Consider the following 14,407-nt stretch of genomic DNA (forward strand, 5'->3'; position numbering starts at 1 on the left):
GTAATGAAATATTCTTAAAACAACTATTATTAGTGAACTCAATAGGAGAAAACAGCAATTTCAAAATGGTGCCAAGCCTCCAAATATTTTCATTTACATAATAATACACAGTGTAGTATTTGATATTCCCTTTGGTATACTTCTTAGGTCAAAGTGAATGTTACTCTATATCCCTCCATCTGAGATCCACGTACCAGAGAAGCAGGGAGCTCAGCATGGCTTTTTCGTGTCTGCCATAAATATTTCACTGGTGGGTAATAAAATATTGGCTAGTTCATGCCAACAGAAATTGCCAAGTTCCCCCATGAAGTAATATAGAGACATTAGAGTGAATGGAAGTGCTGGGCATGGTCAATGGAATCACTTTAGAAAGAATGTTGAAGGATTGGCATGTGAATTGGTTTAAAGTTTTCATTTTAATACTCTACCTGCATGGAAATGGATTATTGGAGCTGTGAGAATTAAGTGCAAGCCCCCTCCCTACCACCAAATGGAGAACAGCTACTTTGAGGCAGGCAGTTCATTGAATCTGCCCGTGGCAGGCATTACCTGTTGAAATGGATATACTTAATTCAGGTATAAACAATGGAATTACCCCCAAAAGCAAAGCACAAAAGCACCCCGTTGATAGTGTAAAAGTAATCCTCAGGCTAAAGAAAGTTGCCTTGGTGCAATTTGATGTGCAATGTGATTTGACCTTGTTGGGGAGATGTTCAGTGTTTTATTCTAAAATCAATAAAAAATATTGTAAGGAGTCCTAAGGATATCTTAAATTCAAACAAATTACAAAAAGGATATGTAAATTCAGAGTTGAGGATGCACTTTCAGTGTGTACAAAGGAAGTTGTTAGCTAAGCACACACTTGACACATTTTAAACTCAAATGTCCTTTGATATTCAATAGCCTCTTGGGAACATGGAATCCCTCATCCTCACACTCTACCCAAAGCCTTGAAGGTCTGACCCACTAATTTTCCTAAAGACTCTGGGGGAAACACTCACCCAAAAATGTTTTGATTTCCATCTTTTTGCAGGTAAATAAGGGAATAAAGGGAACCTCAGCTAAAACTCCTACAACCTTGCAGTTGATTCTCAAAGACTCCAAGGGACAGAACTTCCAAAATGTGCATGTGGAGCATGGACCCCACCTGGCACCTTCCCTGACTCCCAGCCTGGGAATGACCAGGTCCCCATCTTTTCATGGTCCATCTTTTTCATTTCTTTTCTCTTTTTTCATTTCTTTTCTCTTTGGCATCACTCCAAGAGTCAACAGGTGCCAATCTTTCATTCTTCAAAACACCCAGGATCCCATGGAAGAACATTCCTAGGGACAGCAGTTTCTCCGGTGTAGGAGTGCCTTCATGCCCACCCACTGTTTTTAATTCCTCTTCAATTCTTTTAGAATCGGGTCCTCTCCCCTCGTTCTGCCATGGACACACACACACACACGGAGTCTTCTTATTTTTCTCTAACATGGATGCTAATTCTATTTAGACTACACCTGAATAGGCTTAATTAAACGTCCTAAGATGAGAAGTTCACGTCTCATGTTCTTTTTAAAGGACAGTAGTATAGAAATATCTTTATATGAATATCACACAGAAATACCCATGATTTTGGTGACTGTGGCTCTTCTACACAGCAGAACCTGGTCCAGCACCTCTCAGAATTCCTCAGAATTCTCCCAGCCCATTATCCCACAGCAGTGACAAAGCCTTCCCTTTCATCCAGGGCACTCACCCCAATGCTATCTGGGATGGCCACATGGCTCACAGCATGTGGGAATTCTGTGTTCTTTTCCTTCCTGCAAAGTCTCTGTGCAATAAAGGACCGATACCAGATGGTGACTAGTCAGGTCTAGAAGAGAAGATCCTGAGCACTGTTGGTAATTAGTTTCCAAGAATTTAAATGTGAGACCAAAGACAGCATCCTAATGAAAAGCTGCCAAATGTCAACTGTATCTAGAAAGCACCCAAGAAGTTAAACTATGGTTAATATCATTTGGCATCAACTTCAGAGAGGTTAAATTATTTGATGATGCCAAATAATTAGTCTCTAATTGTACTTTGTGTGCCAAGAAGGAAAAAATGTGACAAGTGTCCCCACAAGGTTTCAGAAGGAATCCCAAATATCCTAGAGAAGACGTGCTTTTTGAAGGATAGTAGATAGAAGTGGTCAGACACCACTGAGGAAGTCTGTGTAATACTTTTTTTGTGTGATAACCAGGGGTAGGGAGTGTGAGGCATATATTCATGAGCAATAGCTATTCAATATCTATAGTGATGGAGAAATAAAGCAGTTATCCAGCAGCTTGCTCAAATTCTTAGGATATTGTTATAATTATTCCAAACCAACTGCTGTCTTGTTAAACAATGACAATAATAATAATATAATAATACTAATAAAATAATCCATAACAACTTCCCTGTGGATAGTCTCAAGGAACAAATGTGAAGGATTGTGGGGTAGGTTTAGGGGTGGTCTCAATAATTTATATTATTGACATGAAACTTCCACGTATATGTTTGTGTGGGGAAGTATCTCCCTTCCCATAAGATTGTTTCAAGACCAACTTGGATGCCATCAGAAAGCACTTCCCATCAAGTCCAGGGAAGCTTTTTTGAAATATTAACAGCTTCTTTCCCAGGGCAACATACATCACCTTTTAAGCTTAAAAAATATAGGGGAAGTATAAAAAAAAAAATTGAAACAGTCCTGCACAGTGATGGTATTTGTTTTTTTCACACAACAGTGACGGGATGGGTTGAAGTGTCCAAAGAAAAGCCAACCCAGGGACAACTAGGAAAATACCACACTAAATTTCATCTACTGGGTGTGGACTTTAACTGTACACAGGGACGGAGCAATCTCATACCAGGCTGAACACTGCTTATTTGCAATGTCTCTCATCTCCCAGAGACCATAGGACATTTTAACTTTAACAGAGTCATTTCTGCAAATTTAGGTGTATGGACTCAACAAAATTCACTGCTAAACATCAGATATATGCATTTTCTTAATATTTTTATCAAACTGTTTCTTTAAATTGGGTAGGGTATCAACATGTATGGTAATAAAATCTGTAATCTTTAATACCCATCTTCCATATTTTTTAAAAATGCAAAAGTTCATTCATCAATATATTAATGCCTGCCCAGACCCTTATCCCAATGCCCAGAGGTATCAGATGAACATTTTTAACCTTACTCTTGCTTTCAATGACTAGCCAACCAATGGCCAGGAGTTATGTATCTGCTGCTTGTGAGTAATTCACTAACTTTGTCTTCTAGGAATCTCTGAAATGCTTATCTCTGGACAATGCCCAGAATCACAGGAGCCACTGAAAACCTTACTTTCAGCTTCCCCGATTTTTCTAACATATGTCTTGAAATGTCCCCATGCAGATAGAGGGGTGGGAAGTGGGTGGACAAGAGGGCAACACTGAGGAAAAAGAAAAGGCAACAGAGTTAAACCCTGGTTTCCACCCCCTCACCTGGCCTGGAGGCAGCACATGGCAGCTTGGTATGGGGGTAGCATGTCACTATGTACAGCAACAGGTCACTGAAAGCCCACTTTACACATACTTAATGCTCTTGATAGGGGTGATTTCCACATATTAGTTACATCAGGGAGATAGAAAATAAAAAAATTGCTTTTCCTCAACTGTTGGGTTTCTTCAGCACTTTCCATGAAAAGGAAAATTGTAACTAGCCTCCAATCACATTCCAGTACTCTCAATATTTTCCCTAATAGGCACCATAAATGTTCAGGATTTTTCTTTGTGGGGAGAGAGGAGGTGTCAAAGATATCCAAATTCTAATGGAAAGGAAACAAACAAGTGTTTGTTTTACAGATGTTACTATAGATCAGAGAGGCGGGCTTTCAGGTGAGCAGTGAGGCAAGGAGTTCCCTGGATTTCCAGGAAAATTCAAAAGTCAGAATAAGGCTATTTTACCAGCCACCTGCAGAGCACTTCCTCCCATTCCTCCTTGCCTGTCCTCTGCTGTGACATCCCTCCTCTTATGCCAAGGCAATCCATAACTGCAACAAGACCAAGGCTGCGCGTCTCCCACGCCATACCATCATCTGCAGATACAAGCCCGGCTGAATCCCTTGGTTTTCTTAAGCCAGATTCATTCCCAGTCCAAATGCACAGGCCACTTCCAAGAACTCCAAAGTATTTTATAGATTGGGGGGGGGGCGGGGAGTAGGCAGGCAGGGGGCATGGGAGACGCATAGTCTTATCACCATGTGGCCACATTGCTTTTCTTCATTTTATCAAATGCTATGAACCTAAGCACTCCTTATGGTGCAAGGAAGCTTGCAGATAAAGTGCCTATTTTCTTGAATTAAAACATCATGAACATTTATTCTAAAAGCAAGAAGATGTTCCTATTCCTAGAAACTTCTTCCAATGCACGTGGCACATGTGTAAAAAAGCTCAAGAAAACAATCAATCCGGTAGCAAAATGGGCTAAACAATCAAAAACATCACAGCATGGCTCACTCAACAATGATCAAGTGTTATAGATCAAATCTTCACAATGCCATATTGAGTTTTTTGTGGTTGCTGCTGTTGAGAGATGCATCTTTTTGGCAGCGATGGGACACTCCTGGCTTGAGATGCAGCTGAGACGTCTCCGAAGCCTCAAAAACATGGGCAGTCATGGAGCACAGGCCTTGAGGAACTGGGCAATTACAAGAGGCCAAAAGTAGAGCTATTTAGTATTCATCATAATTATTGAGATCTGTAAAGTAGGCGTTAGAATAGGTCTTTCCAGTGAGATGTGGGTTGAAGTATTTGTTTCTTTCTTCTAGGATCAAGTTATTTTTGTTAAATGCCTGTAAAAATAAAAAAAAAAAAAATGACATATTTTAAGGCTGTCAGATTGTCAAGTAGTATTTCAAAAGAGAATGTAATTAGGAGACTGCCATGCTGATCTCGAGCGTTCTCCTAAGGCTCCACCGCGTGCCATGGGTTTTCTCACTTCTTGGCATCCCCACAGCATTTACCTCACTGAGGACTTGCTTAACTAGCAGAGGGTTGGCAGATTCGATTTCCTCCAGCCTAGTTTTGAACTTTAGTCAGGAAGTGTCTGAGAGAAGCTCAGCTTAGGAAACTAAACCTCCAGAAAACCTAAAACACAAATGATTTCAAATTCACAGACGCTCTGAATGTTATCCCACACGATCAAGTCACTAAGGAGCTTTCTGAATACTGTCAGATTGCTAATGCTTTCATTTATTTTCGTTGTCTGCCCTTGTTCAAAGGGGACTTCTCAGTCATTTCTGGTACAGGCACCCTTCCTCATTAAAACACTAAACCCACCTGCCATTTCATAGTCTAGCCCAGGTTGGGGTAAATTTGAAAGGAAGATGGTGGACATAAGCCAACTACTCAGAACTAGTCTGGGCAAGGACCACAGAAATTTCTAGAAGGATCGATTAAAGCCCAGGCAGCCGTCAGTGCCCCCAAAGTCTTTTGCCCTCCTGGCAGCAAGATTTCTGACCATCTTAAATGGACACTGAACCCCTGGTGAGAACAGAAGACCATCTAGAGCTACTCAAAGTAACAGTGACCCCAGAGAAGTGAAGTGCTGGAGCCACATTTACAGAAGTCCATTCTTGAGTTCTGGGGATCAATTTGGACGGTTCTTTCTATAGAAAGAACCAGAACTTATTTTCTTCCTCATATTTGAAATCTCATTTTGAGAGCCTCTGGCTTTATCAGTAGCCTAGTGAGAGGAGCTGATGGATTCTGGTCCTGGTATAAGCGGGGTCCAGGAACAAAAGTAAACTGGTTGTAATATCTCCACAAGTGATGCAAAATGGATGCCACATGGCAGGGAGGAAACAAGTTAGGACATCATGGCTCCTGGAACATACAATCCTCTAACAACCTTAAGTAGTAATGGCTAATGAAATACTCTATATGGGAAGGTAATTTAATTTCAAAGGTAAACATCAGAGCTGAGTAAGCATATCAAAAATCTCCCTAAGAATGTTAAGGGACTAGCAAATATCCCCAGAAGGAAATGTGAATACTATAAAATTTAATTTACTTCAGAAAAATCTCCTTCATTCATGTAGCTGTTAGTGGAGGATGGGTGCATTAGATAAGCCCTAATATCCTGTGCAGACAAATTAACAACTGCAGCTTCTATTTTCTGGATGCTGGGTCTTGTGCACTCTGGTGCATTAGTCCATTTAAACCTTCCAACGATATAAAAGTATGTATGCTATACACATTTTAAAGATGAAGAAACAGATTCAAAGAAATATGTAACTGGTAGTTTGAAGCAGGATGCAAAATTCTTCAAATAAAAACACATTTATTTTGCCAGGTACTATGCATGGCATATTATGTAAATGACCCCATCTGATTCTCATCTTCTCCAATTTATAGAGGAGGAAACGGAGGCTCGTTTGTGTGAATAAGTTGCCTAAGTTTATCCAGCTGGGAAGTATCAGGGTTTACTAAAACGAACTCACATCTGGTGGGTCCAAAGCTTATACCCCTTCTTCCTTGGGACAAGAAAGCAACTGGCCATGTATTCAAAATGCCTGCGTCAAACACTAAATTAATCATCCATCAGGAAATATAACAAAATACACCACATCATACCAGTTACACATCACGTTAACATAATGCAAAGCTGCAAAATTTCAACATGCTTGTAAATCATTTGAAGATATTTTTATAATGATGTAAAAACTTTTCACCTATATCATCCTGGTGAGGAGTCCTGAAATAATCTTGCATATCTGAATGCCAAACCTTGGCCCTCATTCTTACTGCCTGCCACATAAGTTCTCAGCCTGGAGCCCCTCTCTGATGCAAAACCTCTCTCAGATGCCGACGGCACAGTTAAGGCAGAGTGAGTAATGACCAACCCGAAATATTTTCCAGCATTTTATTTGTTGTCATCTCTATGCCCCCAAAATAAAATGCCATCTTTCCCTAGATAAAACAAAGCTTTAAAAAGCTTTGCTCATCACAAGGGGAACCCTCCACCTTGCCCCCCACCCATCACTGCACTCCTACAAGGAGTTCTGCTAACAGTCTCAGGATCCATTGTGCTGTGCAGACCTGGTTGTGGTGTGATCCCTTACCTTGATGGCTTCTACTGAGTCATACTTGTCCAGTTTGTTGATGTGGTTAGTTATGCTGGTGTTCAGAGGGGCGGGAGAGACGGGGTGGATGACAGTGGCGTCATGGGACTGCTGCTGGTACCGCTGGCAGTAGGTGTAGATGAGCAGGGTGAGAAGGCAGCCGAGGATGGAGCTGCTCAGCCCCACGGCCAGCATGTGGAACATGTTGAACTCTGGGAAGCAAGGACCAAAAGTCATGCTGTACTGGGAAAGAGCATCCTGCTTAACAGCTCAAGCTTTACCTCTTGGATAAAAAGAGAATGTGAAACAAAAGTTCCAACCTACTCCATCATCAGAGAAATCATCGTACTTTCCTGGAAATGCCACGACTGCCAAGGAAAACTCTACTGCACGCGTGGTATATTTTGAGATGATGCTCTTATTGATTATAATCAGTCTCTTGAAGATAATTTAAACTTCAATACATCAACAAAAGCATTTTTTTCTTCCCAAGGCTTCTTTGACATTGTTCTTCTGTTTCAAGGGCAGCATAATCTATGGTCTATGCGGTTTCAGGGACCATTTTTGGGTGTACTTAAATACTCTGAGTGTATCTGCATACAATGTGGCTGTGTCACACAGACAAAGGGAAATATGCTTTCTGCTTCAAATCGTTGGTCACCGGCCAGCCTGACCATTGTCCCCTTTCTCCTTCCCTGTTTCACTTTAAAAAAACATTAAAAATGTTTTTCATTGTCATAATTCTTATTTTTCCATTATATTTTTGAATGGTATTATATACATATTGTGTAACATTAGAAGTGAAAAGAATATTCAATAACATAAGTCTTTCTTCTTTCCCTGTCTGCAGCCACCCATTTCCCTTTCTCAGAGGTGACTACTGTAACCCCCTCCCCTTGTCCTATAGTTCTGCAAACCTGCAACCCTCAATGGGCTGCAGGTGTATGATGTGCATACATGTTACTCCACAATGCATCCATTGTTTTCACTTCTATTTGAGATGTTTTAAAGCAGATGGTTTATTCCAAAAAATGTAAATAATATGGGCTAAAGACATAAAATATGATCTTTTTAGTACTATGTGATACTCCTGTTTTAAGTGGTCATGGGAAGCCCTTCTTTAACATAATGTGTTTCCATTTTAGCATATGTTCTCTTTCTTTGAGGTATTTTCCCTGAGTTATGAATACAAATCATTCAAAAAAATTGGCTGACATGCATGAGGTCTCTAACATAGGACTGGTCTGTATGACGCCAACACAAAGGCCTGTGTAATGTCTGAGAAGGAACAGCAAAAGTGTAGCTGTTATTCGTGTGTTGGCAAATGCTTTACTACTAACATCTCAAACCCTTCCAGGAACAAAGAGCATTTGGAGCAGGGCTCATGGAGCTGGGCTTACTGAAAATCAGAACCTGATGCTATTTTTTCTATATTGTGCCAGCACTCCATGACTAACTGCCCAAGGGTTACAGACATGTTTCCCCACTGCCCTGAGCACACCTGAGGACCCCTGGCTGTGTCCCCTCCACACAGCATCAGAAGGTGTAGCCCCCACCCCCACCCCAGTGGGCCCAGGAGAGTTAGTGGGGGATGCCTGTTCTGCACCACCATGGACCCCAGGGAGAGGCCTCCAGGGCTGGGTAAGAGTCTGTCCTTCTTCCCCCTGCATCTGAATCTCCAAGCCATCCCCAACAGTGATGAGAGTGGCCTTCACATCCTTTGTGAGACACTCCCCTGCTCCCCTCACAGTGGGGCTCTGTCCTGCCAGCACCAGCCCAAGCTTCATACCAGGTGTTTCAGAGCCACTCGTCACTATTCACCTAGTGAACTAGATGCTGGAACCCAAGGTGTTTGTGTTCCCTAAACCTCACTGTGACAGAGGCTTGGGTGGAGTGATGCCAAAAAGCCTCACCTGTGACACGTGGGGAGCTTTGCCCTCTGTGATGTGCTCCTTTTGCTGTCCCTGGACACTGTGTCCAGGACCCCCGAGTGAGGGATCTGCTCCCCCAGCTGGGTGGACAGGGTGCACAAGGCCACCTGCTCTCTGATCCACATCAGCCACCACCAACAACTAACTCCACAATGCACTCACCTTCCATATGGACAACATGGTTCTTAATGGAGGCGCCCCATGTGGGTGGCACCCAGGACTGGATAACCCAGGCGGACACTGCTAGAACATCCTGTAAGGATCACCAGTCCTGGCGACTTCCTTCAACTTTTCACTTCTGGCTTATTTGGTTGGTGGTATATGGGTGTGATAGAGCTTAATACATCATTTACCTTTCCTGATTCTTTTCATGAAGCCTCTGGAGAGCTCCCAACCTGAACAGCTGGATAAAGCACCCAGCGGGCATCTCCAACACCCCTGGAACTGTTTACTGTAACACTGAAGCTGTGCTTAAGAGAAGCAAACGCCGATTTCACACACGCTGCCAGTTCTCTACACCTGGCTGCTGGGACTCCCCAGGGTCAGGGTCACATACTAACACAAATATCTTCTGTAGCACTGATACCACTATTTCATTATAAAATACAGAGGATGGATGATGCGCTCCATATGCAGATGCTTTATCATTCGTCCAATGAATCATTCCTGCAGGTGCCAGGGGAAGGCGGGAGGCAGCTGACATCTTTATGACGATTATATACTTTTTGTGTCTCATGAAACTAAAAATAGCTCTCCAAGTCAAGAAATTTCAATAGGAGAACATTTTTCTGCATAAGGGGAAAATACTGCCTATTAAATCTCTTTTGAATCTGCTTAGTGTGGCTGTTTTCTTAGTATATGCATTTTGCTGTTACTGGTCAGTGTGCTTGTTTGAAAGGATTATGCACCCTGGAAAAGCCATGTTTTAGTTCTAATCCATTTTGCAGAGGCAACTGTTTCTTTTAATCCCTATTCAGCACCATATGTTGGAAACTTGATTAGATTATCTCCATGGAGATGCGGCATGCCCAATTGTGGGTATTAACCTTTGACTAGAGGGAGATGTGACTCCACCCATTCTAGGTGGGGCTTGATTCATTTACTGGAATCCTTTAAAAGAGGAAACATTTTGGAAAAAGCTTGAGAGTAACAGAGCCATGAGAACCACAAGAGCCCATGCAGCCAGAGACCTTTGGAGATGAAGAAGGAAAACACCCCTAGGGGAGCTTCATGAAACAAGAAGCCTGGAGAGAAAGCTAGCAGATGTGGCCATGTTCTCCATGTGCACTTTCCAGCTGAGAGAGAAACCCTGAACTTCACTGGCCTTCTTGAACCAAGGTATGTTTTCCTGGATGCCTTAGATTGGACATTGCTATAGCCTTGCTTTAATCTGGACAGTTTCACGGCTTTAGAACTGTAAACTTGCAACTTAATAAATTTCCACTTCTAAAAGCCATTCTGTTTCTGGAATTGCATTCCAGCAGCTAGCAAGCTAGAAGAGTCAGTAAAGCCAGAATGGAAACCACGCAGTTGGTTCAGGAAGACTGATTTCCCGTGCAAAGTCTGATTGATATCTCAACAAACAGAAAAAAGAAATGTCTGTGTTGTCTCTCTAAACATCCTAAAACACGCTTGCTAATAATTATGTTTCATCTATCCGCCCTAAAAGAATATCTATCTGATCTTTTACCTGTGCTTGTTTATGTGTCACTGTCAGCAGTCAAGAGATCTAAAATCAGTTCTAGATATCGTGGAGTAAAGTTCCCGTAAGCTAACAGGCTTGCCCCTGGGATTTGGAGCCTGTTGGTATAGCGCATTTAGAAATGTAGATGGGAATAGCCTTGGCACTGTTTTCCTGGATGTTCAAGGCAGTGACCAACTCTGACATCTTAACTGGACAAGAGAAGCCAGGGAAAGGTGTTTCCTGAGTATCAGGCACAGTGGGAGGGCCAGTTACGTGCTGAGGAATCAGTTGGGGGGTGGTGGGGTGGGAGTGGGGTTGTGCTCTGCCTCAGGATCTCACAGGTTGGGACCATTTCCTCTTCCTTCTTGGCTCAGCTCTTCACCTAAGCTGCCTCTGAAAGCAGCAGAGAACTTTGGACCCTGTAGTTGTTGTAGGTATCACCCAACCAGGACTGCTGTGACGTGGTCTCCCTAGACACAATTCTCCCAAACACCCACAATCGAGACCATTTTCCTGGGTCTCGGCTCACACTGCCTGAGTCGTGGCCCTCCGCTACTCATTTCCTACCTATACTTCATCTGGAGACCTCACCTCTCTGAGCTTCATGGTCCCCATTTGTAAGATGCAGATAATAATAAATGACCATGGTCTCTTTTTTACAATTCCTAAATCCAACATCTTGGGCACTGAATTTTCATCACTTGTCTGGCAACACAATGTGGCCTGAGCTGGGCCATCGGCTGCAGAGCTGAACCAGTGCTGCCAGAAGGAATATTAGCCTCTACTCTTCGCCCACATTACACATTAGGATCAATGAAGAGTTTGGCCAAAGCTCTGCCCCAGACCCTGTAGAGGTGCTTGTCTAAAGTATATGCACCACAACACCCTTCTTCAATCTAAAAATCGCCAAATTCCAAAACCCTTTTCTACCTCCAAGAGTAATAAGTAATGTGGAAGTGTGTCATTTGCATTGCTGTTTCTTGTGAGGATGAAATGACATCATCTTGTTCTTGTCTAAAGCATTTAACACAGTGTGGGGCATGGAGTGATGGATCTACAAATATTGAGGAAAGCTAGCACAAGTGTTATGGCTACGTGAACTGGCATGTATACATCCTGCAGCTGTATCCCAGGTTAGCAGCTGTTGGGGGGGTAGACTCATGGAGCTGACTTAGGTCAGACACTGGACTTCATCTTACTCAGACACTGGGGTTTCTTTTGATCTAAGACTGTCGGCTTCAGTGGAGTGGATTTTGGAATGAAAGTGTTTCTCTAGGTTATTGGTCACACAAATGAAGACATGGGGTCTTGGGGTGAATACTGGCTTATACTATTAAAACCGGGCACTTGGAATGTGCTTTGAGCTTTGTGCTATCAGCCCGTACTATCCAGGAATGTTCACCTTATCGCAAAGTATGTCAGCAGCCTATCAACGGCAAAGGTTGCTATATCCAAATTTATTGTGGTTTGTGTCATTCAGGGTTGTAGGTAGTTTGAAAAAGCCCTCTGAGTTGTTGCTAGAACCTCATGCCCCATTAAAATTTAGTCATCCCAGCAGTATGGAGGTTTGAGGCTGACTGCTCTGGGCTTATACTGTAAATGTGAACAAATGTCTTGAATTCAATTTTACTCATGGGAGATTTAACTAGACCTAATAGCAGGATCACTGGTTTACAAGCTTAGTATGCATGGGAATCACTTAAAGGGCTCATTAAGCCACAGGTAGCTGGATCTGCAGATTGGGGTAGGGCCTGAGAATCTGCATTTCTATCAAGTTCCAAGGGTTGATGGTGACCTGGTCTGGGGACCCCACTTTGAGAGCCACTAATCTTGGCTTCAATCATTTACTGTTAATATTTGTCCTATTAATATATGCAGTGTTTAGGATCCAGGACTTTCTCCAGCCTGTCATTTTTGGTCAACAGAAGAAACATCACATAAAATACATGGGGAAATATTAGAAATCTGTTAAAAGGAAGAACTTACCTCCACACCTTTTCTCCTCTACACTACTGGATCTCGCTACAGACACTTCTAAGAAAAAACAACAAAAAGACAAAAAGCAATCACAATATATAAAGGGTGTGAGGCTCACATTGACGCTTTAGCTAACAAAATGTCTAAGGATTTGGATTCTTAGGTGAGGCAAACTTTCAAAAGCCTAATTATAACAATGTGCATTTGGTGTTTTGTCTTGTTTTGCTCTGTTTTTACAAAGATGTAGGTCGCCTTGACTGGGAAGGAGTGAGATTCATCAATACAGAAAGAAAATGCTATGGTCTCTTGGCTGAAACCAGGCACTTGCTCCAAAATAAGGCCAGATGGCGAGCTGACTTCAGTTACAAAGTGTGCTGGTGCTGGAGTGTGGACAGCGCTGGCTTGGGGTGCTCCTGCCTCAGATGCTTTCTTTTGTTTGTTTCATGAACATCAATGTTCTCTCATTATCTGCAGAGGGGATACAGACCTGGGAGCACAGCAGAAATGACCAAAACAAATGAAGTTATATTCAGGAGCCCAGACGTACTGTCCAGCACACCACATGTGGGAGTGCCCAGGTGGCCAGATCCCTTCAGTGCTCAACCCCCCAAGCAGATGAGACACTGTTCCAGGAGTCTGGAAAGTCTATTCAGTCCAGTACTAATCATTCATTAGATAAAAAGAATAGCAAATATGTCTATGATTAAAGGGAAAAAAAATGAAACACAGCACACCCTGACAGTTCTAGACAATGCAGGACTGAGGGGCTAAAACACTTCTTTCTAAAATATTATTATCTTTTCTGCAAATGGAAGAAAATGGCAGATTTGGCTCACGGAGTTAAACCCTACCCTTATGTTATCACCGGTTGGAGTTCACTGTGGCCTGCACCCTAGATCTGGGACACAAAGTGGGCCCATGCAACATGATTTATCAGGGTACAGCACCTACCCAGTGAGCGTGCAACAGACAATGAACTATCATCAGTAGTGAAACAGATTTTACTCTGAAAAGCCTGTAGCATGAGAGCCAAACTCTTCTCCTAGATGAGGTAATGATGGGTTTCCATTTTCCAAAATACGTTAAGACTGCATAGAGGGAAAGTTCCTTCCTTATGTGCAAAAACAAATACAGAGCAGTGCCAACACATTTAACCTAATATTAATATAACTGAATAAAATGATCCTGTTCTAGTGAGCAAAATTTTCTGACTGAATTATAGTCTGTAAGTTATAGAAGACATGGTGCTTTTAAAAAACTCAAGATCATAAAATAATTCAAGTCTAACCCTGCTCTTACCTATAAATCTACACCTTAATCACCAAAAAACCATAAGAGCTGATAGAAGCATCACTTTCTTTCAGCAAACAGGGCCTCAAATAACAGCTAAAACTCCAACCTGTGAATCATTTTCTCTCTAAATGTTGGAAATGATTTTATTCGCATTTATAAACATCTCTGTCCATACCTGGGATGAAATTAGAATCGAAAATGCAGGGCCGGCTCTCCGTGGTGTTTCCAGAACACTGCGTGCCCACCGGGAATAAAAGGATGCATTGGCGGGCACGGACCTGGACTCCAGAAATATCACATTCGGACCAGTCGGACCACTCGGACCAGCTCTCTGCAGGGACAGGAAGAGGGGGTGGAAAAATAGCACCACTAACATCAATCAACCTGGAAATACTGTCAAGGTCAGTATG

The 14,407-nt window shown here is 42.4% G+C and overlaps 1 protein-coding gene across 9 annotated transcripts in view; it reads right to left on the reverse strand.

The window, feature by feature from the left end:
- Nucleotides 1–1,566: 1,566 nt before the first annotated feature.
- The window catches only part of SEMA5A (semaphorin 5A), a 574,926-nt gene continuing 562,085 nt past the window's right edge, over nt 1,567–14,407 (reverse strand). For all 9 annotated transcript variants that reach the window (XM_077116834.1, XM_077116833.1, XM_077116837.1 and 6 more), the window contains 4 exons: nt 14,173–14,328; nt 12,714–12,761; nt 7,113–7,324; nt 1,567–4,841 (listed from right to left, as the gene is read on the reverse strand). In XM_077116834.1, coding sequence (XP_076972949.1) covers nt 4,722–4,841; nt 7,113–7,324; nt 12,714–12,761; nt 14,173–14,328 — 536 coding nt within the window. In that variant the 3' untranslated portion in view covers nt 1,567–4,721. The remainder of the gene's footprint in view (nt 4,842–7,112; nt 7,325–12,713; nt 12,762–14,172; nt 14,329–14,407) is intronic.

The sequence above is a fragment of the Tamandua tetradactyla genome, chromosome 9, assembly GCF_023851605.1.
Source record: "Tamandua tetradactyla isolate mTamTet1 chromosome 9, mTamTet1.pri, whole genome shotgun sequence".
In the NCBI taxonomy this organism is placed as follows: Eukaryota; Metazoa; Chordata; class Mammalia; order Pilosa; family Myrmecophagidae; genus Tamandua; species Tamandua tetradactyla.